At 42.4% G+C, this 26,182-nt stretch overlaps 1 protein-coding gene across 2 annotated transcripts; it reads right to left on the bottom strand.

The window, feature by feature from the left end:
- Nucleotides 1–9,454: 9,454 nt before the first annotated feature.
- On the bottom strand, nt 9,455–13,073 carry SENP8 (SUMO peptidase family member, NEDD8 specific). Of its 2 annotated transcripts, none has more exons than XM_066592334.1 (2): nt 12,974–13,073; nt 9,455–10,338 (listed from the first exon to the last, which is right to left on the bottom strand). In XM_066592334.1, the coding sequence occupies exon 2, from the start codon at nt 10,335–10,337 to the stop codon at nt 9,711–9,713; it is 627 nt and encodes a 208-aa protein (XP_066448431.1). In that variant the 5' UTR covers nt 10,338; nt 12,974–13,073; the 3' UTR covers nt 9,455–9,710. The 2 variants fall into 2 exon arrangements, with proteins under 2 accessions (XP_066448431.1, XP_066448432.1); XM_066592335.1 differs by lacking the exon at nt 12,974–13,073 and adding an exon at nt 12,103–12,919.
- Nucleotides 13,074–26,182: the final 13,109 nt, after the last annotated feature.

The following is a 26,182-nucleotide window of genomic DNA, read 5'->3' as shown; positions in this document are numbered from 1 at the left end:
TCTGCCATGCCTTATTACAGCGATTGTGTATGTGCCAGGCTGAAGAAAATACAGGGGGGGGGGGGGGAGAAGATGGTGAATTTGGTTGAGAAGGTCGAACTTTTAGATTGCTATTTTGTATCTGTTTGCTCTCAGAAAGTAGATGGAACATCAGCTGATTTTCCCTGTGCTATTGGGAGAATAAGAGAATGCAGGCTATCTATAAGCATGTATCAAGTTGGGTACCACAAGGCTCTGTCCTAGGCCTAGTGGTGGTCAACATTTTTATAAATGATCTGGAGGAGGGAATTGATGGGAAATTGATCAAATCGGTTGACACAAAGCTAGGAGGGATAGCTAACACTAGAGAAGAGAGGGAGAGTATGCAAAAAGATCTAGAAAAGCTTGACTAGTGGTATTTAACAAGGAGAAATGCAAATTCCTACATCTGGGCAAGAAAAATGAAAAAAAAAGCACATGCATAATGGAAGAAATTGGGCTAAGCAGTAGCACATGTGAAAAAGACTTGGGTATACTAATAGATCACAGACTGGACATGAGTTAATAATGTGATGCTACAGCCAAAAAGTCTAGCTCACGTGAGGTCATTATCCTCCTCTACTCTTCCTTAGTCAGACCTCATCTGAAATACTGTGTCCAGTTGTGGGCACCTCACTTTAAAAAAAAAGACATAGACAAACAAGTAAGTTCAGAGAAGAGTTACCAAGATGGTGAGCGGTCTGCAAATCATGTCCTATGAAGATCGGTTAAAGGATCTGGGAATGTTTAGCTTGCAAAAAAAGCTGAGAGGAGCCTTAATAGCGGTCTACAAGTATCTGAAGGGTTGTCACAGCGCAGAGGGATCAGCCCTATTCTCATTTGCACAAGGAAAGACTACAAGCAATGGGATGAAACGGAAAGGGAGGAGACACAAATTAAATATTAGACCGTGTAGGTGATCAAAGAGCGGAACAGGTTGCCACAGGAGGTGGTGAGTTCTCCTTTAACCCCTTGAGTGGCACGCCTGGAAATTTTCCGGGACGAGCTCCACTGCTCATAGCGACATAGCCCTGAATGTTTCCGGGCTATGTATCACTATAGGAGCTGCAGAGCACAATGCCACAAGCTGTGGCAGTGTGCTCTGCCTGCACAGACCCACAGAGAACAAAGCAAGGGCTTCGAAAAACCAGCAGAAGATATTGCCGATATGCCGGCAATCTCCTGCTTTGTTTACAGGTTGCCATAGAGACCATCGGCTTGTCAGAAGCAAGCCAATGGTCTCTGTGGCAGGGAGAGCTTGGTACTTGGCTGTGAGAGGACAGCTAGGTACCTGCTCTTACAGCAGAGATCAGAGAAAACCTCCGATCTCTGCTGTGTTAACCCTTTACATGCGGCAGTCTATGTGACTGCCGCATGTAAAGGGCTGTCACCATCGGACCCCCGGAATGTGATCAGGGGGTCCTGATGGGTCCCTGTGGAAGTCCCCTAAAGGGACAAAAAAAAAAATGGTAAATTATAAAAAAAATAATAAACACTTGTCTCCCTTTACTTTGTAAAAATCAAAAATACAATCACACATGTGGTATCCATGCGTCGTAATGACCCAGAGAAGGAAGTTAATATATTATTTAACCCCTTAATGACATGGCCCCTTTTTTTTCTTTTTTCCCCATTTCTTTTTTTCCCTCCCCCCTTTTAAAAAAAATCACAACTTGTCCCGCAAAAAACAAGCCCTTATATGGCCATGTCAATGGAAAAATGAAAAAGTTATGGCTCTTGAGACGCAACTGCAAAATTAGTTGAAATTCAATGATTAGACCATTTTAAAAAACCTGCCCTGGTGGGCACGACAGGGTGGTGGGAAACCCGCCACTCAAGGGGTTAATGGAAGTGTTCAAACAGAGTCTGGACAAATATCTGGGATGATTTAGTGATCCTGCATTAAGCAGGGTGTTGGACCTGATGACCCTGGAGGTCCCTTCCAACTCTACCATTCTATGAAAAGCTACTGTAGCACTAATTGCTGGAAAAAAATATTGCTGGCTAATGATTAGTATCAGAACATGCAGTGCAGATTAAGGACATTGAATCACAGTGGTTAGTAACAATGCTGACTCCTGTTCATTGTCAAGTGTCTACATTGGACACGTGGATATTAGAACTGGACCATGGAGAAATCTAAGAAGGTGGCTTCGTCTTATGAGTCATGTGTTCGTTCAAATTTCTCGGTACTTCCGTGTCTTACCTGGGAAGAGATTACAGGATGCACTGTGGAAAGGAAAGAAGGCAAGCTGGTAAAGGCAATGGCGCTTTGAGCAATATTCTGGTGGGGAACCCTTTTGAGTCCTGACATTCATCTACTTTTGACACATACCCCCTATCCAAACATTGTTGGCAATAGTATTTTCTTATGGCAGTACTCCCTTTCAGCAACATAAGGGCATGTCTGCCTCCACATACATTAGGTTGGTGCTAGATCCTGTTGCAATCAATGGGTTAATTTTAAATTTCTGATGTGAGTAGCCGGCAGGGGCTTTCTTTTTTAAATACATTTTTTTTGTCTTGATAAAATGTGCATCTTATCTGAAACATTTATAAAGTGTTTGTCTATAGTATGAATGCAGGAGGGCGTGGTTAGATGGTCCTGTTGACTAATTGTCCAACACTTGGGCTGTTCTGACCCCAACTGTTAGGAAGGGGTGGGTCTAGTGGATGTGTTGGGGTACATGCATGGCGACTGAGCTCAAGACACACTTGCAAGACCACCAGTAGAGGATCGCGTTATTGTCCTCCAAGCATGAGTGGCTCCAACGGTTTCATTAATTGCCATCCAGAGATGGTGACAACATTGTTATAGGCCCCGGTGTCTGTCAGCTTGACTGAAGGACACTAGGTCTCATGGTGGCCATTACATGCACTGCTTTTGACACCCACCCCAGCCTCCGTTTGCAGTGGTGGTGTGAACGGTGAAACTGGCCTGCTGTGGAGTGGAGCTGGGTCATCTTCAGCGACTAATCCAGGCTTAGTTTGGTTACCGACAGATGTGTTCATGTCTGGAGACCTAGAGGTGAGCACAGGAAAGGCAGGATTGAGGTGGAGTGCCACACTACCACTGCTGTGATGGTTTGTGGTGCCATTGTCCCTAGTAGTGGTACGATGATAGCTCAGTGATATGTTCAGGACATCCTACATGTGTTCCTCTCATGGCAGCTTCCAAGAGGCATCCTTCAGCAGGATAATGGTCAGCCGCACACACAAGGGGGTCACAGGAATATCTATCCCCACAGCATTGTCACACTTCTGGGGCTGCCTGATCACCATACTTAGTCCCATTCATGTTCCATTAGCAATATCTGGGATGCTAATTTTGACAGCCTATGCATTTGCATGATCTAGAGCCTCAGTTACAGGAAATGGGGACAGAGATGATCATATGGAATACCATAGGATACCATATGGAAACTGTATGCATCCATGCCTGATCATATCACATCTTGCATCTAAACTAGAGAGGGTACTAGAGCCTCCCTTCACATGTTCAGTTTTCCGCAATAAATTATCCTTTTGCTATGATACTGTAATTACTTCAACGTTACAATCACATTCAAGGTTTTGATTCAGACAACTCCTAGGTGCTTGTGTGGTTGTTTTTTTTTAACACAATGAGTGTTTATATACTTGATACTTGTATGTTTAACAGAGTAAAGTATAACACCCCCCCCCCCCCCCCCCAAAAAAAAAAGTGAATAGAGCCCATTGATTTTAACAGCTGTGCATTATGGCAACGTGAAAAAAACAAACCCTGAGCATATCCTATCTGGGTGTGTATTATGCAAAACAATAGCTCATTAAAGTCAATGGGCTAGCTTAAATATGCAGGAGCTTAATGGGATGCCTTGTGGTTTGTTTTTTATGAGCATTAAAAAAAATTTGATCAAAAGACACAGGGAATGTGTTTTTCAGTTTGTAAATATGCAGGGTATTTATGTGACTACAAGACTTACACCTGTTTGAATGAGCCCTAATAAAGGCCCATTTTATTCCCTGTTCATAATAGAGTAAGGCCGGCTGTTCATGGGTGTTGCGAAGTCCCACAGCAGATCTCCGCTGCCCAGGAGAAGGAGCCGCACACGTTTCTCCAACGGTCAGCCTAATCTAATAGATAGGCTGACCGTGGAGAATCGCGGCAATTCGTGGCATGCTGTGAATTGCCCGCGGCTCATGGAGATTGGGCCGGCGCTTTCCATAGCAACCCCATGGAAAGCTTCAGCCTGCACCAACCTCCGTGATTCGCCAGCGAATTCACGGTCGTGGATAGGGGGCCTTAAAGGAGTTGTTTGAGCAAGCCAAGCACAATAAGCCTAAAGTGTACAAACTATCTCCAAAGACCTTGCCTTACCAGCGTCAACTACACCTATTCAAATATCAAGAAGCTTCTTGTTTGTGGGACAGTCAAGAATCTTCCAGGATGTGGTGGAAAATTGGTGAGAGAACAATATAAAAGCTGGTCCCAAATGTAAGAAGAAACCATGTACAAATTTCTGGAGACAGGTGGAATGATGTTTTCCAACCATACACACACTGAAGACCACGGAGTGCCCCACTGCGGAATTGCTTTTTTGTGGGACGGGTTGTATTTTTAAAATCGTACCATATGACGTGCTGGAAACGGTAAAAAAAATTATTTTTTTTATTTTTTTTTTTACCCCTTCAAAAAAAAAAAAAAAAAAAAAATCACCTGTGGCACTTCTGGGGGGTTTGCTTTTATGACATTCATGGAGCAGCAACAATGGCATATTTTTATTCTGTGGTTCAGTACAATCAGAGCAATCATACAGGTTTTTTTTTCTTAACTGTAGTATGATTTAAAATGAGAATTCTGCCCTACTGATAGGGATAGGCAAGTAGAGGTGCTGTTATGATGGACTTGTGGAAACCAAAGTTGTTGTGATAATACATGTGATGCAACGATTTATAGATTCTTGTTAATAAATAGTGAAGCCTACATCAATTAGTAGTTATTGGAAGTCACTGGAGGTGGGGCTTTTAGACTGTCTTCCTGTTCCTATAGAGGGTAACCTCCAGTGCTGTCGTGATAGACTTGTGGAAACTGAATTAACAGGACATAAAACATGGGCATTATATTCACTTCGAGGTTGCATCATATGTATCATTACAACTTAAGTGTGGGTAAGTAGAGGTGCAGTCATGATGGACTCTTGGAAACTTCATTCCCGTATTCCACATTTTCCAGTCATGACAGATTACAATCTCTAGAGGGGGGTAGGGGAGTTCAGGGTACCACACTATAGAGGACTTTACATCCAAAAGCCAATTTCTTATCAGCATAGAAGTCTAATCGGTAATATTTTGTAAAGGTGTGAATGTTAGACTAGGCAGACACCTTGCATATCTGTTCAGATGAAGCTGCAGCACACTCACCCCAAGAAGATAAGTACACTCATATTAAATGAACTTGAAGACCAGCCCGAGGGGATATATCTTGGGCCCTATAGGCTTCCTGGACATAAAATTAGAAGAAGGCATCCAAAACCTATGCCTTCTTCTAATTTTTTCTGAAGAAAGAGGTACTGAGCGGGTGTTATTTGAAACCCTCTGGGAGAGGCATAAGTACTGCAAATTCTCTATGTTATGCAAAGGATATGGTCTGTAAAAGTTAAGGGATTTTTGTTACCTTTCTCCAGTAATCCTGGAATTGGGATAGCCCTCCCTCCCCCCCCCCCCTCCCCTTTATTTAAATGGGAAACATTTCATTCATCGCACAGTGAGTGCAGTGTGATGTCTTTAACGTCCAATTGAAACCAATAGTCGTGCGTTCCAAGGACCGTGAAGAAAAAAAAAAAAGGGACATGCAGCAATTTTTTTTTACTTTGTAGCATCGCTGTGAAGGAAAACATCACTCGTGTATGACTCTCACGAATTTTTTTTTTTTTTTTTTTTTTACTCATGTGCATGTAGCCTCAAAAGAATACGGTGATCCAAAGTCAGAAGGCCTGTGGGTGGTCTTACCCCTGTGGCAGTAAGGGACAGTTCACGGAGAAAAAAAAAATAATGGATTAATACAACTTCTTTGTTGGATCCATTCCTGGTTTTGGTTTAAAAAAATTACACAAAAAAATATGATGTGTGAACGCACCCTAACACAATTGCACACCTTTTCCAAAGGCTATGGACAATACATTGCATAGGGAATGAAGTAGCCAGGCTCTAGCAGCTGAGAATGTTGCAGAATATCAGGATTTTTCATTTCACACATTTAGGGGTCTATTAGAGACAAGTATGACAAAATGATCTGGAACTTGCATCTCCCTTACATAGTTTTTTTTTTGTTTTTTTTTTAAGAATAATCCAGTATTCAGAATATATTTTTTTAAAGGACATAGCTAAATTTATGCATGTTTATATCAAATATTCTCAAGCTACATCCTATTTATGCATAATTTTAGAAAACAAGTCGTCATAAGTAAACAGCACCTCAAAGACTACTTTGTGTTTAATACTGTACCTGGCGCTGAATACCTTCTCCCTATGTAATAGTGCCACCTTGTGGGTAAGCTGTGGATTGCAACATTCTCCAGCAACATAGCAATATTCTGATTTATGTATGCCTTAATAACGCAACTTCATCTAACATCCTGGATACTAGTCTCCAATTACCAATTAGTGTTACATCACAACATATTTGATTATTTACATAAATGAAAAATATAATTAGGTCTACTTCAGTGTCCCAAGTCCAATTATAAGATGGAAGTGTTTCAGCAAGGGAGAGTGGAACATGCGCTGTCCCCTGAGTGGCTGTGTTCAGTATCATATGGGAGCCTGCACACAGAGCTGGTATATGCATGTTTTACCACATTTTCATGTCGATGAGCACTGTTCTAGTGAGTTTTAGCTAACATGTTCCCATAGGCTGGATTTGCTGAGAAGAAATCTGCAAAGCAAACCCACACCGTTTGGCCGCCTGCAGACGGGCGGGTTGGATCCGGCGGCGAGAATTCTCGCCGCGGTACCCGACCCCAGCACCTGCAGGGACAAGCGCGTACTTACCCGCGCTTGGCGGCCCCGGCTCTTTCATGTGCTGCCTGCCGGCGCATGCGCAGACTGGAGCCGGCGGCCGGGTGAGTGACGTTTCTGTGCGAGGCACAGAAATAGGACATGCCGCGGTTTGTTTGCCGCGCGACATTTCGCGCGACCAAACCGCGGCCGTCTGCATAGGAGTGCGTATTGTAATGCACTCCTATGCAGGCTTTCAGTGGCGGAAAAGCACGGACCCACACATTGTTTACATAAATGAATGCAGTTTTCAAAAGCGCAGTGTAGTTACAATGCATTGTAGGATTTCAGTTTAATAGAAAACTTCCTCAGTGCAAACATAGCCATTATTTTTGTTTAAGGGCTCATGTCCACAGGCAAATCGGATTCCACATGCGGGGACCTGCAGCAGAATCTGAACCTGCCAGCAGCCGACGACCGCATGTGCCGATCCGGGTCGTCTTTTTTCTGTACTGAGGAGGTGTGCGGAAGGTCCATCCGGCAGTACAGGTCCATGTGCAGTACAGTTTTTTTGTTTGTTTTTTTTAAACTTCTGCTTTCCTGCGGATCGGACAGCTTCCATTAACTGCAATGGAAGCAGTCTGTGCGGGAACCGCACTGAAATGGAACATGCTGAAATTTGTTTTCCGGACCAAAAGATCTGTAAAACAAATCCACATGCTATAATTCAGCTGCGGATGACCATGCTTCCCAATGGGCAGCTTGAACTGCGGTTTTTCTGCGCAGGTGCCCTGCACTAATTCCGCAAATCTGCCCGTAGTCACTGGGCCTAAGAGACCAACCTGGCAAAAATCTTGTCATTAATTATGCAGCTAGTCCTGAACTAGATATGTCTGCTAATATATTGGTTTGTTATTCCATTCAATCTAAAAACTCCTGGAGTCCTTCTCCTCAGGTGGTCATGTGACTGTCTGGGAATTACTTGGTTTTGTGCTCTCAAGAAGTCACCAGAATGTGTTTGATATACATGGTGTGTACCACACAGAAAGGCCCATCACAGTTACAACTGATGATTAGAGGCTCCTGGCACACAGTTATAATGAAGGAGATGATAATTCAGCCTCCTGACTCTATACTTATGGTCTTCGGCTTATTTATGGCATATTCATCATTGCACTCAGAACATGCTGGGAGTGTGGAAAACATGGAAAGCAAAACTGTAGTACTTGGTTGTATCCCACCTCTACCCTGAGATCACTACCATTAGCCTTTTCCAATCCAGTGTCGGACCTCGCAGATTTCCCTGCATAGCTCCAATGTGGTGCGAGGGCTGACAAGTTTCTATCAGTATGCAGAAGAGAACTCCCAAATCAGAGCGCCTTCCTGCATCCTGATAGAAACATATGCTATACAGATTGTATGCCGTTATAGGATGCCTCTATATGGTACCATATTACAGGGATATCCATCGGTAGAGAAATTCGGAATGAAGAGAGTCCTATTATATTAATGTATATTATATTAATATACAGAATTTGTAATCTTGTAAATATACCTTCCCAATGTGAAACCCTCATAACTCACGTTTAATTACAAAAAAAAAGGAAAAAACGATAAGAGCATCATCATGAGAAGTCATTTTTATGTGTTTCTGTTGAGTAATTCTAACAAATCCACAACTTGCTTTCCCAACCTAAATAAATAACAGGCGGGCAGTGTGTGGGTGGTGGGAAATTGGGGTAGAAAGGAACACTCCCTCTGGCAAATGTGCTCACTGGATCTGTGGGGATTAAGGGGGTTTTCTGTGGAAAATACTACTGATGACCTATCCTCAGGATAGGTCATCAATAGTTGACTGGCTGGGGACCATCGCTTGGGACCCTGACTGATCAGCAAAGTGGGCGCATGCTGCCAGCGCTGCAAAGACAAAGAGGTTGGAGCGGAAGTTTCCATGCCGACCTCTGTGCAATGGCTGACACTTGTAACCGCAGGCACGGCTCTAATTGAAATCAACACGAGCTGTGCAAGGTGGGAGTGTTAATGGTTGGGATGTCAGGGGAGGGGCAGAGCTGACAGCAGTCACTGCCTAGTACTACAGTCCTGGTTTCTGCGTTTTCCACCCTCCAAGCATGCTCAGAGTGAATTAATCAATACGCTGTCCTCCCAGCAGGCGAGATTATATTAGCTCTTGTTTTTCATGTGATGTTAAGCAGTTTTATCATGGAAGAGAAAGCCTGGGGAAAAAAACGAAAAATTCAAGATGGTGTCTGATAAGTATCAGAAAGGAGGATGCACTGCATGTAAGTGACTGCAATATACATTGGAGATGAACAGACAGTGAAAACCAATCAGGTAAGGGGGCGGGCAGTGATGGAAAAATGTGTTTTCACTGTGGTGGCCCTTTAAAATATCCCTACTATATCCACTAAATAAGAGGGTCACGTCAGAAGCCATTTCCATGTACACGTGAGTATTTAATAAAGCCGAGTTCAATATTCACATGTATTATTCATAAATAACAGGAAAAGCAAAACCACATCAAGCGAACGCATCTGAACACAATGGCATCATTTAGTGCATGACATCACATCCAAAGTAAATGGGTAATCCAATAGGATAATGAACTGAGTTGAGACCTGGAAGTTAAAAGCAATGTTTCACAGCACTGGTATTGCAACATGAGAGGAGGAATGTCCTCCGTGGCTAGCAGCCGCTTACATTTGGCTCCCCAGTCCCCTGATGGTTTCTTTCCACTCTTTGCGCTTCTGTGTAACATACTGAGCTGTGATGTTCTGCAGATTCAGATTATTGCATCCCCGAAAATACTGCTCACACAGAGCTTGTGCCACACACACCACATACATGCCACAGTCATAGCTGTTATGCTGGGCTGGCGCCTCTTCTTCCCTGTAACGCGGGTTACCATCAAGCAGGCCATTTAGGTTTTTAGCCACAAGCCGGGCATGTGGGGCATTTGTCCCTGGTGCAGAGTCATAATGCAGAAATTCACGGACGCTACGGAGATAGGCAAGAAGGCTCCAATGTGAACCCCCCGCTACAGTCCCAGCATTGTCATTAACAGGCAGCAAAACCAGGTCTTTTTGGGGTAGGTCCAGAGGCTTCAGAAACTCCGCTGCATCGTCTCCACAACACTTTATAAACTGGCTCACCTCGGGACTGAGCAGAGCAACTCTTTCGGCTGTTGATGGGGATAATGTCGATGCCAGGAACTCAAAAATAAAACCAATGATGTTGTCATTCAACCAGTGAGGGGCGTCCAATAGTGCAACATCTGAAGAACGCAGAAGAGAATCTCCATAACTCAGCACCACCCGGTCCATTCTGGAGAAACATGAGAAATGTAAATGCATTATTAACATTTTGGACACTTACCATGGAGGCTAACGCACTTATGTGCAGTTTAGGGCCCCGGCCCCTCCGCTCGGCGCCCCCACAGAGACCCCGGCCCCTCCCAGTTTCTGCAGTCTGCATCTACAAAGATCATCTGCTGACTTTCTGTTAGGGCCCCTTTCCACTGGCAAGGAACTCACGCATTTTTTGTGCGATGCGCAAGTCAGTGAAAACACATGATTATGAAACCAATGAATTTCAATGGTTTCTTTCTCATTTGCGATGTTTTCACTCCAGCGATGCTGTGAGACAAAAAAATAAATAAATACAAATCGCAGCATGCCCGTTCTTTTTGCGATATCTCCCATTGTTTTAAATGGGGCTGGCGGCTGGCCCCATTGACAGCAATGGGGGAGGATTGCTATTCCTTGCTGAGACAGCTGCAGCAGGGGATTCCTGGGATGTGAAACTCCTGAATGCGGTCACATCCAGGGTCTTCATCCTGTTGCCAATGGGGCTGGCAGCAGTCCTATTGAAGACATAGGGCGAAGATGGCAGACAGTGAATCACAGCCCGATGCCGCTCCCGCCAGTGTGCGGGACGCCTTAGAGTGATGACGTGTGCTTGTCACATGATCGCTCTACCTAGAAAAAAAGTACAGTCGCATAAAGACATGGGCGCTTATGGAAAGGCAATGTAGCCCAGCGTGCAAGTTTCTGCCAAGCTGGATGAAGGCATTCAGACATACAAAAAAAAAAACAAGGGTCCATTTGCCTGGCGCTGCCCCCGGTGAGTAGTGACATGGAGCAAATAAAGCCAATGCATTCATTACATGGAAAGATTTAGGCATTTCACAGCTAACCAGCTCCTTGCTCTACTAAGTGCTCGATGAATGACTGACTGAACCAATCACAACCACTCATCGACCACTGTCTGTGATTGACTAAGCGTCAGCCAGTCACAGCCAGCGCTTCCAGGAGGCAGGGATTTTTGAATCCCCGGGCAGAAGATGATCAGTGCCAGGACCTGGGAAGAAGATGGGGCTGGGCTGACAGCGCGGGAGAGGTGATGTTTGTGTGGTTTTTTTTTCTTCTTCAGCTACGTCTTATTTTCGAGGAAGGGATTACATTTCAAGCCTCCTCCAAAAATCCCCGCATGTGATGCTACAAAGTCGCGGTATTGACATGAGAAGACGCAGCGATATCGCACGGAACAGCAATGCGATATTGCTGCGACTTTCTAGCGGCAATACCGTGTTGCCCATGTGAAGGAGGCCTTAGCGGCCCCGCTGTGACTCTCCCTGCCGCCTGTCTTCTCCCACCTCCCTTCCCATGACCTCGCCTGCCAAGGAGAAAACAGAGGGTCGGCACGTTAGCATTGATGAGCACCGGTGGGGCCAACTCTGATCAACGGAGCAGTTTGATGGCAGCACTGTAAGTCCGACCACATAAGGAAGCAGCCTGTTCCCTGGGCAAACAGTCTAGTGATTTTTGCCTGGCGGGTTAGGGATGCTTTGGTGTTAGGCTTACATTATTTGCTCTAAATGCTTCCCTAATACAGCTGTAACATGGAAGCGTTTAGAGGTAATAATCTAAGCCTAACATGAAAACCAACCCTAACTCTCCAGGCCAGCCAAAAACTACAGATGCTGCTGCAAGGACGTTACAGTATGTGGCCAATCAGGAGCTAGGGGTGTGACAGGGGCGTTCCTCCATCCAAGCCCTAGCTTCTAGTGGTGACAAGATACAATAATACCTGCCGCTCTGAGCCTCCACCACCCTGCTTGTATCCACACCTGGAGCCAGGCCTCCATGCCGCTGTTGCTATCTGCAGCCTGAGCCACCTGGACACGTGTGGCAACATATCTGTCAGGCAGGAAAAATCCTCCAGCGAATCAGGAGTTTGAGGGGCATTTACAGGGCAGATACACTGCTTCATTTCGTCTCCACCCCCTTCTTCTGGTGGAGACAAGATACCAGTATCAGGTCGAACTTGGTATGCCATAGCCAATCGGGAGCTGTGAGCGTGACCTGGGCGTTACCTCTATCTCAGTCCGGGCACACCCACACTTCCTGTGTCGACATATTACACGAATACTGATACATAGTAATACACACTGTGCATCAGGCAATCATTGAAGCCAGTGCGGCCATCTTTGTTTCTCCAGGCGGGGAGGGTCGCTGTAAAGTGACCCTGAGATCTCTGACCTGCCATCAGATGTGGAGGCGCTACAGCGAGCAGGCACACGGTTGCATGGCGATCGGAGAGTACTGTAGCTTCTATTGTCATCAGTGTGAAGCTAGGAGGTGACAGCAGGGGGCGCACACGGCAGTAACTACAGAGGGAACACAACATACACGGTCAGCTAGGTCAGTTTGTGGGAGCATGAGCGAAAGCCAGCAGTGTGTGCAGCAGGCAGGGGAAGGGCCTTCTGCAGTATTTGCCACTCATTTTGCATTCACTTGCACCCCATCCATTACCAGTACGTGTGACTACAGCCTGCAGGGCGGCCGCTGGGTGACCCGCCATATACACAACACACTGGCAGGAAAGTCACACAAATACAAATGGCGCCCGAGACACAGAAGTCCCCGAACCGGAGCAAAGCCGCAGGAGCGGTACTCACAGTATGACCCGGCAGCCGTCCCCCGCATACTACACCGCAGATATCCCTCCCAGCAGTCACAGGGTTACAGCTCGCAGGAAGACACGGAACTAACTTCCGTTTAGACAGAGCGCGCTTAGTGATGACGTCATCGTCGAGGCTCCCGACACTAGAGAACGCGAAGCAGCGGGCGCCATTTTTTAGAAGCTCATAATGTATTGTTATGCCAAATAAAGTTTCCTTTGTAGTGGCGTCGGCTGTGACAACAGATAACTTGGGGTATTTTTCGTTGCATATCATAATTATTATTTTATATATTTTTTAGCAGGTTTTATTAATGTAAAACGAATGAAAGGAGAAATAACTGCAAGTACAGTATATGGCGGTACATGATGATGTGGTTTCAGCCTTGACTTCTGTGTGTATTATCTCTTGACAGACACAAAACAGCAGTAAGGTTGGTTTCATATCTGCGTCGGAGCCTCCGACTGGAGGTCCTATCACAGATTCAGCTCAAAATACCAGAAGAAAATTCGCTGCATGTAAGGTGACCAGATGTCCCGATTTAGGCGGGACAGTCCCGCTTTGAGACCCTGTGTTCCGCCTTCCGTTGGGATGTCAGCGGGACAGCCATTTGTCCCGCTTTCTGGTGACGTCTGGCCACCATTAAAGTACTTACCAGCCAGGAAGCTGCGGAACCCCAGCCGGTCATCACTCTGCAGTGCCGTGGGCTGGATGCACGTACTGACGGCAGTGTGTGCATCCGGAATCTTCCTCCCCCTCTTATTGCTGAGGCTACTGTGTGTGTGTGTGTGTGTGTGTGTGTGTGTGTGTGTGTGGTAACTATCATTGCTGGGCCTACTGTGGGGATCACTATTACTACTGGGACAAATGTGGGGGTCACTATTACTACAGGGGTTACCAGGTGAGGTCGGTCAGGTGAGGACACTGCAGGCTGCTGGGAACCAGAAGCTGGGGAGCGCTGACAGCGGGAATCCTACGGAGGAGCGTAACATAGTATGAAATCAGCTACGGATACGCGGTTGATTTTCAGTCAAAATCCGCACCAATGGTATGTATTTTGACAGTTTCTTTGGATGCAGAAATGTTGTGGAATTTGCTCCCTGTCTTTTTCTAAAATGACCCTGTACATTTCATAACGGCGGAGGCAAAATCATATGTTGTGATAAGCCCTGCCCCTGACCACACCCCTTTGTCCCACTTTAACCCTGGAAAAATCTGGTCACCTTAGCTGTATGCAGTGCTTTTTCTTACATCCAAGAGCCAAGCAGCTGGGCAGAAAGCAGGTGGACTCCATAATAGTCTATGGGGCCCATCCGTCACTGACCGAAGCCGGAAAGTGGAATTAACAATGCAGATGTGAAACCGCCCTTACATGTACTTTAGTATGTGTCTGTTTAAAAACTTTGCTACTGATAAGAAGCCAATAAAATAAAGTACAGTCTGTTTACGGCGAGCAAAGAAAAATGGCTGGGTCCACTTACAGGACAACTCCACTTCAATGGGACCCCCTGTATTAACATAATAAAGTGAACTATACTTACCCCTCCATGGTGTCCAGGATCCAGTGTTAAAACACCGCTGTGGTCCCGGTGATGGCTGTGTCAGATGATGTCACAGGAAATCAGGTGACTGCTGCAGCCAATGAGAGGCTGGAGTGTCAACATTCATTCTGGCATCAGTGCTCACATTATGATCACCATGATGCCAGGAATTCAGGAATATGACACTGCAGTCTCTCATTCATGGACAAAAATACTTTTACGCCCATGTGAATGAGCCGTTACTGTTGCATGTCCTCATGGTAGAGTAAATATTGCTACCAGTCATATATAGACAGTCATTGACTGTTCTCCAAACTTTTTGGACCACTCTGTTGATATACTTAGATATCTAACATGCAATCAAATGTCAAAGTCAGCAAAGCGCTAGCCGATCTAGGTATTTGATGTGTTTTATCTGAAGCACACCTGATACACTAATAAAGCACTTGATTAGTTGCATCAGGTGTGTATCTGTAGGGTGAGTCCCCATATAACAAAAAAACGCTTGCGGCTAAGACTCCACCCAGCTGCAGCAGCTAACTTTGTCGATAAGGTCAGCAAGATCATGCAACTTTCGGCAACTACGGCTGGTCAGATTCCCTTATGATGGAATCTCATCTTCTTGGGGTTGAATAATTCTGACACTGCACTAGTCATTAAAAGTGGCATTTTGCATCGAACTTGGAGAAACTACTTGTGCTAGAACATCAGTTAGAAGGTTCGTCTGGAAAAATGTCGGTCAGATGAGCGGAAACCAAATGATCCCTATTATAGTCAAGGGAGTCTGATCGGCACTGTTTGGTTCCGTCAAAAGGTGGATTCCATTTGACCAGGGGACTCCTCTTTCCTGCTCCCCAAACGAAGCAGGAAAACTTAATTCCAGACGCAGATGTGAAAGCAGCCTTAGGCATCATGTCAACAGGCGGGTTGGATTCCGTGGGCGGGAGCCCACAGTGGAATCCCACCCTGCCCGCAGCCGAGGACACTACTTACCCGTCCGGGTCCTCTGCTTGGCTGTGCGGGTCTTCTATCTTCTCCACTGCGGATGTAACCTGAAGCGCCAGCCGGTGCGCCCCCGCACATACGCAGCTGATTTTACTCTCCTTCTTACCCGCGGGATCTGTGGCTTGTTTGCAGTGTCAGCCGTGCCGAAACCACAGCAAAATGGAGCATGCTTAAATTCAACTGTGCACGCCCATGATTGTCTATTGGGCAGCTTAAACTGCGCGGATGCCCTACAAGGATTCTGCAATTCGATTTCGCCTGTGGACGTTGGGCCTAATATGAGTTCTATTTGTATGAGTTCTATTGCATTTGTTTGATTGCTTTTGAAAACAGCTAAATGTTTGTATATTTAGCAAATAACCCTAACTTGCAATGGGGGTTGAATAATTTTGATTGCAACTGTATGTGATGCCTTTTGAATAAAAATTTACAACTACCAAAATCACATCTACATCACTCAGTACTTCTGTAGTGTTCTGTATTCTGATGTTATTGCTCTGTGTGCTACAGAAAAGGAGCAGAATCTGCTGTTTCTCTATGTGCAACTGTATAGTAAACAACATAACATCAGTCTCCTCCCACGAGTACAAAAAGAACTGAAAATTAAAAGCTGCACCCTGAGTTAAGTTTAACCACTTTTTGCATGTGCTTCTACTACATCACTTTGTGAACTGCTTTTGATGACATCTCTAGACACTTCTTGTGGAAGTCACTGGAAATTTTATTAGGCCACCCTAACACAGACATTCGGCAAAGTGCCGCTTTTTCGATTGAAGCACTTTGCCGCGATTTACTTTTGTTTTTGGTTGTAGCGATGCTGTGGCTGACGCCGGCCTTTAGCACTCCCCATCATTGATGAAGTGCGCTAAGAGACGAAAAATAGAACAGACTCTGCTAGAAGATTGAGTGCCTGTCTGAGAGGCTCCATTGAAAACAATGGAGGCGTTATACCGCGATTACCGCAGCGCTGAAAATGCCCGTGTTTATCGTGGAATAAAGTGCCTATGTGAGGGAGGCCTAAAGCTGTTTTCACACAGTGAAAAATTTACACTGTGAGTCCATACTAAATCTGCTATTAAATCTACACATGATTTTGCTGTGGAAACAACTGTGGATTTCTCCCATTGGCATTGAAATGAATGAAATCAGTGGTGAAATCCCTTGGCAGATCAGACAGAGCATACTGCAGCTTTGCAAATCCACAACATGATTTGAATCTGCAGTAGATTTTTTTTCCACTGTGAGTGAATGGGGATTATTAAAACCCCATCTATTAACCTTGTGCTATACTTAGATGCAGAATTTTGCTGCAGATCCCACAACCATAATTCCACAACTTGTATACGATGTGTGAAACCGAGCTAATATATTTTTTTCTTCATCTTCAAGAGGATCTGTTTTGTTTCCTTGTGCTTTGAGATAAATATAAGGACGTTTCTTTTCACTGTTTAAACTTTTGATGTTCTCAAAAGACAAGTTATGCAAAGGCAGCTTGAAGAAATTACAGTAATTAACTCTTTTGGAATTATCTGGAATTCATCTGATTGTTATATAAGTGAAAATATAGATAGACATAATCAAACTAAAGTAATAACTAATGAATGAATAACTCCTACATCATGGAACAGAAAAACAAAAATAATGGCTTGCCAGATCCGTCAAATGACAGACACCAGCTGTTCCCGACCGAACCTCTTGACTGTCATGGGATCCATCAGGTTTCTATCATGGTGCCCATCATTTTTTTTTACAGGAACTTATGACAGAAACCTTGAATGGTTTCTCCTAATGGAAATGTGAACAGAACCTAAGGGGAAAAGATTGGAAGTGCTCTTTCCATTAAGTAAAGGCACACAAAGCCTGCTGACATATCTGTTTTTCTCAAGAAAGACTGGTTACTGCAAACCATTCCTTGATGCAACTCTCAGAAAGAGTGTTATAGAGATTCATGAAGTTAAAAACAGCTACAAAGCCAATGCTAAAATCTTGGGTGTACATCAATATATGGTTAAACAAATGGATAAAGTTGAGGACTGACATGGCTAGACTAAATTTCTTTGAGCCCCTAACAGTGAAAGAGCGCGGGTCTGGATGCCGTGTTGGCGTGGGTGGTGTTGGGGGTGCTGGGTCTCCCCTTTTTCTTCTTATTTTCTCTTTCCCGATTGTGTGGACCAATGCACTTGCAATGTAATATGTTCATATTTTGAAATGCATAACTAGATTGAGAATGTGCCTCTCGAGGTTTGTTTGTTTTGTATTGTCTTTTTTTCTGTGTGGAAAAGAAATAAATTGAGGACTGTTGCTACTCCGCCTAGGAATGGGCATTCTGTTACGATTACTCCAAGAACTCAGTGAGCAATCCTGAAAGAGATAAAAAAGATCCCAAGGGTAACAGCAAAAGACCTACAGAAGATTACAAACTGCAAATGCTGTGTCCAGTCTTAGAAAAACCCTAAACAAGAATGGTGTTCATGGAAGGATGCCACAAAGTAAGCCCGTACTATAAAAAAAATATATTGCATCCTGTCTGAAGCTTGCCTATTAGACCATCTGGATGTTCCACATTGATCCTGGGCAAATGTTCTATGAACAGTTAAATCAAAAGTGGTGCTTTTTAGTACAAATGCACAAAACTATATTTGGAAAAAAAGCGCTGTACATTAACACTAAAACCTCATTCCAACTGTGAGGCATGATGGAGGGAACATAATGGTTTAGGACCCTTTTGCAGACTTGGGGTCGGCAAGCCTTGTGATCATTGAGGAAATAATGAATTTTATGGTGTATCACAACTTTTTTCAGGTGAGTATAAATATAGCTGTCCATGACCTGAAGCTGAAGAGACATTGGGTTTTGCAACAAGACAATGACTGAAAGCACTTAAGTAAATTGACCAAAGACTGATTATACAAGAATATAATTTGTGTTTTGGAATGACCAAGCCAGAGTCCCAGTTTTATCTTTCCCGAAATACTGTGGTATGACCTGAAAAGGGCTATGCATGCAAGGCATCCCAGAAATACTGATGAACTGAAACACATTTATAGAGCGGAATGGACCAAAATGTCTATGCGGGATGTCTTTTCTACAGAAAATATTTGGTGGAAGTGATTGCTCCTAGAGGAATCTACAGGTTCTTAAATTCAAGGGTTCCTATAGATGTTGATATTCTTCCAACCTCCACCACCCATCATCTTTTCTGTTTCCCTTTTTTGTTTTTTCTTTGTCTTCTTAGCTCTCTGGTTATTACATACACCTCAGTTGTCATATTTATGAAGAAAATGTATATCTCTTGCTAGAAACTGACTACCCAGTGATGTTTTGTTCAAATATTAAGTGGTAAAATAATGCTATATATGCTTCATTTTCTATTGTTGTCTGTGGACAACCCTACTGTCCTATTAGGAAGCTAGTTCATTTTTATGTGATTGTCTTCAAAAAATTCTTCAATGAAGTGTACAGTTAAAAATGTTAAAAAATTCAAAGGTTCACTTTTTCTCCCAACAGTTGTTCATTATTCAGTGCAGTGATTCATTACTCAGTGCAGTGATGTAAGAGTTAGGGACCTTTCACACATGTGGAATATTTCTGCAAGACATACTGTGCAGAAACTTTTTTCTGGAATACCTCAGCAAAGAAAAATGGGATTGTTCTCAATAAGAAAAACCAAGTAATCTTGTGGATATGATCCCTCTTAATAGCTAACACAAATACATGATGTTATAGCGAGCTTTCAAACCTACTCAGAGTTCTTCCTCGGGCATAAATGGAACACATCTAAAGAAGTATTTATATAAAAACATATACACATGATCAGATGGGAGGACACAAACACAGTGTGAATAATTTCTACTTGAAATGAATTCTAGAACAGGATAAGAGGGCACAGTCATGTTTAATAGTACTGATTAATAGCACTTAGATAAATACCAGAAAGGGATGAGCATAACAGTAAATAATTAGTCCAGTGACAAGAGATGTGAAAGTTTCATGTAAGGGGGGGTCACCACCAGGCCAATGTGTTTCCTCTGCTCTGGGTTTCTTATATCTCATAATCTTCACTGATGCAACCCCCCCTCCAAGATTCATCCTGTTTTTGATGGTATTGAAGGTGGTTATAAACTTATATTCCCAAATTCTTCTGTGACGTTTGGATTTAAAATTGCCTGTTGGGACTTAAAATTGCATTGTTATGGCACCTAGATGCTTGAATATGGCCTCCAGGTCTGCTCGTTATGGTGACCTATGAGGCTCAGCCTCTGGCTGAGCTTCATAGGCTGTGTAATACAGTGCTATACTAAGCATACTAGTGTATTAGAAGAATTATAAAATATTGTGATGTTTAAGTACCATAGTGGGACAAAAATAAAAAGTTTAAAGAGTATTAAAAAAAATAGTAAAAACCTACTAAGATATAAAAACATCAAAACCCCACCTTCCCTCCTTTAGCATGTAAAAAATGACACGTATCGCTGCGCTGACCCAGAGGAAAAAAATGAGTGCATTATTTACACAGTTCACGTCATGAAAAAAAATTAAGAAAACATGGCGAAAATAGGCAAAATTAGCTATCTTGACATACAATAAACAGAATAGTGATCGAAACGTTGCACAAATCAACGAATTGTACCATTAAAAAGCACGACTCATTCCGCCAAATAAAATCCTTACACAGCACTGTTGACAAAAAAAGAAAAATGTTTGGGGTCTTTAAAGGCAGCGATAGAAAAATATATGTTTTTTTAAGAATTAAAAAGTTGCAAAAAAAAAAAAGCTATATAAATTTGATATTGACATAATCGTACCAGCCTGCAGAATTAAATGAACATATTATTTGTACTGCACAGGGAGCACCGTTAAAAATAAAAACATGCCAGAATTGCAGATTTTGTTAATCTTGCTTCTAAAAAATAGTTTAAAAAAATCAAAATGTTATACGTTCCCAAAAATTGGATAAACGAAGACCAGAGTTCATTCCACAAAAAGCAAGTTGTTATAGAGCTCCGTCAATGGAAAAATAGAACTGCTATGGCTCTTGGAATGCGGTGACACAAAAGTAAATCTTTAAAAAAAAAAGGTCCTTTTGTGTACAAAAATAGCAAAACATCAAAAACTGTATAAACCTGGTATCGCCAAAATCGTGTTGACCCAGAGAATAATTAAAAGGAAAAATGAAAAAGTTACGGCTCCTGAAGAGCGACGATGAGAAAAAGGAAAAATTAGTTGGTCATTAAGGCGCAAACAGGCTTCATCACTAAGGGGTTAAACAGGGATGTGTAGGCTTTTTATATCCACTGTACAGCATATTTATTTTTGTAGTATTTAACCCGACAACTCACATCTTTTTCTGCCCTTCCTCTTTCTTTGAAAGCAGCTTCAATACTTCATCTAAAATAGACCGCAATCTGTACTAATTTAAAACAAAGCACATTCCTCACATGCTTTTCAGAAGTTTAGGATGGCATCTGACTAAATGAATGAGTTCCACCCACTGCAGACAGTCATGTAGAAGATGTTACAGTTCTCTTTAAATCAGAAACCAACTACATGAAGTAACATCAAAGGCAGGATACTTTATTAACCATCTTGAATGCACTTCTGTTTGTGTTTTTCCTTACTTTTATCATACTGTATTACATTACTTACTTTAATATTTGCGTCGTCAAGGTTATTGAAAAGCTCCAGTCTGGATGTTGAGCAGATGTTTTCAAGTGTGTAATGATCCAATTACAATCTACAGTAATAAACAACCCAAGAAGAAATGTAGGCTTTATCTGAGTTATAAATGCTGGCGGTCAGCTGAATGTAAACATTCCCATCTTTGTTAACGAAAGCAGAAAATATTGACCCTTGTAATTATCTAAAATTAAAAAAACATATTAATCATAACGGTGGTTTCACGCAGTGTTTTTAGAGAAAGTGCAAGACAGGCAAAAAAAAAACAACAAAAAACACTGCATCCAGATGTTAGTCACAAGGCAGCAGGGCAATCTTTGATGTGCTACGAAAAAGTTTTTTTTTTCTTGTGGCCTTTTATCCACTTGTGCATTTTTAAGTCATTGATGTTTTTTGTAAAATGTCAGTTTGGCGTTTGTTTCTGATGTTTTTGCATAGAGTTCTCTATAGGAGATAAAAACACCAGAAAAAATGCATCTTAGAATGCCCCCCAAAATATGATTCTAAGAAAAAAAGCTGTTTTTTTTCCATAAAAAGGCACAAAAGAAGCATGTGTGAAGGCAGTCCAGAATTATATTTTTTAGAATGAATGTGCACAATTTAATCCGTTCCTAAATTTCACTGGTTGAGAACATAGTTTTCGTTTTGTTAGATGCCTGTGACCACAGGATTACATTCTACTTTCATTATTCAGGTTGGAACCACTTTTTGCTGTAGTATTGGAATATGGGTGGATGAGAGATGGTGAATAAGTAGATCGTACACTAAATTGTGTCATCCACAACCCAACAGAGATGACCTAACAGATAACTACTGGTATGTGATTGTCCGCAGAACAAAAGTCACAGTGCAGACTGAAATGCACAAAAATAGTGTTGATGAATGAACGGTTTATTGGGTGACCTTTAGGTGACTGTCAGAATTTTTTTTATTTTTGCAATGATTATTATTTAGGATAGTGTTGGGAATGAGCCTAAACATATTTGTGGGTGTTCCTGAAGGAATATAGCATGGCAGTTGACTCTCCAGTCTGTAAAGATTCTCTCCTCCGTTTAGCCTCTTAGTCGATGCTCCGTTTGATGTGTCACACGGAAGGCAATGTAGACAAATGAAGATACTTGTATCGACTTTCTTTTGGGTCGTCTTCATATTCTTATATTTCTATTAGCATATACTATATGTAGCTACATAAGCTGCATATTGTCACGATGCAGATGTGGATGCACTGTGCCACTGACTGATTTGACTTTGAGCTAATCCAAAAGGCTGCATCTGGGGGACCACTGATTTTCACACTCTGAGGGATCTGGTCTTTGTTGTAGAGGCCTCTAGGCAGTTAACCAAGAGTAAGTAGTCTAGGTGCAGTGGCAGCAGACACAGACAGGTCAAAAAGTACTGCAGTGACAGGCAGAGATGTAGTTGATCTAACAGGTAGAGGTCAGAACTGGTGGAATTCATTTAAAACGGTGAGACAGGTAGAGGGTCAATGCAGGCAGCAATTGGGTAAATGATCAAGGATTAAGCCAAGGTCAGGGCAGGCAGAAGTCGAGAAAGCTGGGTACATAGGCACAGATCAAAACGAGAAGTCACTTATAACCCCTTCACGGAACTTAATGGAACCTATTGCCCAGACACCCTTCAGTGGTTATATAGTTTTATATTTTCACTTTTATTTTACAATTAAAGAAGTACTTCAGTTTTCAGAACATTTTCATAAGCACCGCAGGTCTTAATTGGCTGCTACTTTGATGTTTGCACCTATTTTGAGCTTTTATCAATTCAGTTTTTCATTTAGATTTTCCCATTTCTCTGCTGCCCTGCTGTTTGCAATCCATTAATATTTGGGGGCCGTGTCATAGACCAGACATTCTGTCATTACTATACTTGCTGGGACTTCCACTCCCATAAATGCTGCCTTGTATAGCCCTGCTCTAATTAGCCACAAGGTAGCATCTGAATGCCCACCCCTCTGTTGCATGTCATATCAGTAGAAATTTTATATGATATCTTGTCATACATACAGACCAACAGACCCCTAATAATAGTCCAGTGTCTTATGGTGTGTTTGAATGGAACAATTATCATTCACAAAATCGTTCAAACAAAGGAAAGTGAACAATAATCGTTCCGTTTAAACGCAAGGCAAAAAACGAACGAGAATTGTGAGGTGCTCATTTCTCATTCCGTTTCAACTAGAATAAAAATCATCACCAGCTCATTCACTTGTCGGGCCGTTTAAACATTAATCGTTCAGTGTTTCACATAGGAATGTCGAAAAAAAGATTTGGTACCATGTTAGCCAGTAGAGCAAAATGTGATTGTTCTCAGGGAGAGAAACCAAGTAATCATGTAGATATGTTACCTTTTAATGGCTGACAAAAATATATGATGTTACAGTGAGCTTTCAGACCTCTCAGGATCCTTCCTCAGGCATAATGAAACAGATCTGGATAGAGCATATATACATATGTACACACATGAAAAGACACAGACATAGCAAGACTAATTTGCACTTAAAACAATACCAGACAAGATGAGCAAAGAAGTAAATATTTAATTAGTCCACTGGTAAGGAATGTGAGAGTTTTATGATCTGTAAATTGGTGTTACGGGGTCACAGGCCTTTGTGTTAACTCTCCTTCAGACCTGCAAATAAAGAAGAAGAAACAATATTTCTGCAGTGCCACCTATTGGATGGCAGCATTCCTTTAAAAATGTAGAGATCATAAAACTGTCACATTCTTTACCAGTGGACTAATTAAGTAATTACTTCTCTGCTCATCTTGTCTGGAATTGTTTTAGGTCCAAATTAGTCTCACTATGTCTGTGCCTTTTCATGTGTATACATTTGTATTTATATATGCCCCATCCAGATCTGTTTCATTATGCCTGAGGAAGGATCCTGAGAGGCCTGAAAGCTTTCAATAACATCATGTATTTTTGTTAGCCATTAAAAGGTATGATATCTACAAGATTACTTGGTTTCTCTTACTGAGAACAATCACATGGGAATGTGAAACCCTGAACGATAAGTGAACAGGAATTGCACAATTTTCAAGGAGGATCGTGCAGTTTAAACAGGCTGCCCGCACATGAATGAGTTGGTAGTTACATCACTAATTTGTTCGCTCGGGCAAACAAGAATCGTGAGATTCTCCTTCTGTCCTAAAGGGCCATTAGTGTCTGCTGTCTTATCTGACAATAGATCTGAGACAACCTGACAGCAAGCACAGCCCTGCAGGCAGCCAATCTGTGAAGATAGCCCGGCTCCTACTTCTAGCAAGACATTTTCAAGTCCCTGTTTCTAGAGAAGCAGAATGGCTAACAACAGGCAATGGATTGCAAAGGTGCGGAAGGGAGACCCCCTAGCTACAGGCACTTGAAACTTGATTTTCAGAGATAAAAAATGTTCAAAATTAGTATATTAGTCTGTAAGATGATCCTATGTTGTGTGAAAAGTTAAGTTAGTTTCCATTTAATATTGTCTTCTAAGCAGACCAAATCCAACTAAATGCACTGCCATTCTGCTGTGTAAATGAGTGAATCACATAGTCCTAAAACAAAAGAATGCAGAATCTTCATGTGTTGATCTGACATGATTTCTCTTCCTTTCTGTTTATTTTCGATAATATAGTTGACTATGCTATTCTGTCCTCCAAAATAAACAAAAAGGAACGGAAACCAAAATTTCATCTTTGGTCACCGTTTCAGTAATTAAAGTCTATGGTTCCGACCTACGGTAACAGTCTCGGTGCCAGCACAGGCACTCACTGTGCCTCAAAATAATTATTGTAGAGACCCCTGCACCGCACTTGAAAGATGCAGAAGTGAGTGGGTGGAATTTGGCAAACATTCATGCCCCTATCCCCATCCCTCAGAGCCTTTGATCATGGGCAGTCGCCTAGCACATTATAATATGCCTAATTATAATATGCCCCAATGCTGGCTTGGCCCTGCCTGAGAATTCACCATCTTCCCATTGGGTCAGTCTATGCCTGGTTCAATACATGAGAATAGGGTTGTTTTGACAGCAAGCACATGGATTTCTGCAAAAGCAATACAGATGAATGGGACAGTTGCAGAAACTTTTGCAACAAATTTGGCATACATGACTGTTTCTTTAGGGCAATTGCACATGGGTTGAATGCATGATATATTTTACAGCCCAGATTTGCATGTGGAAAATCCACTTGTTTTATATATTAATATCTAGTGTATTAGGGTTCAAGAAATCTCGTCAACACACTGCAGAAAACATTTGCAGCTTCTAAATCTATGCTGTGGATTGGTCACGAATTTATTGTGGATTTTTACCATTGGGTTCAATGGAGAAATCAAAATTCATAATAAATCTCAATTGCTGCGGGATTTAGCTGCAGATTACCTGCAGATCCACAGCAAAACCCATAGGCAGGATTATTTTGTAAAATACATGAAAAAAAAGAACATTTACTCACCCTCTTAATCTTCCCTCCTCTCATACTGAAACTTGTCTGGTTTCTTGACGATCTCTGCCTCCAGGGCTCCATCAATGATGTGTCGTATAGACACATGACCACTGGTGGTCACATAGGTCAATATGTCATATATGTCAATATGTCATCGCTGGAGGCTAGGATAGACTAGCGGATATTCAGGCAAGCCTTTGCACAGGAACTGGGAGAGGACAGAGAAGGTAAGAAAATACTTAGTCTGGCAGAAGTTGAGCATAACCTATAAGTTTCAATATAGAAATCAATGTACATCCATTTAGAAAGATACTGAGCTCTTCTCTCCCTCCGCCTTCTGCTACTCACATTAAAGAGTTGTATTACATTTTATTTTATTTCTTCTGTTCGGGAAGGAATTCATTGAAAATCTTTAAAAACGAATGCAGCTTGACATTTTTTACAGAGCCCACAAACATCAGTATTGTGCATACTTGTTTAATTCAAGAACTGTTGTGTATCCTGATTAATCCCCTAGAACTATCCAGATTAGCATG

The sequence above is a fragment of the Eleutherodactylus coqui genome, chromosome 2, assembly GCF_035609145.1.
Source record: "Eleutherodactylus coqui strain aEleCoq1 chromosome 2, aEleCoq1.hap1, whole genome shotgun sequence".
Classification (NCBI taxonomy): Eukaryota; Metazoa; Chordata; class Amphibia; order Anura; family Eleutherodactylidae; genus Eleutherodactylus; species Eleutherodactylus coqui.
Note: the sequence above shows the minus strand (reverse complement) of the source record. Positions and strands in the feature narration are given on the sequence as shown.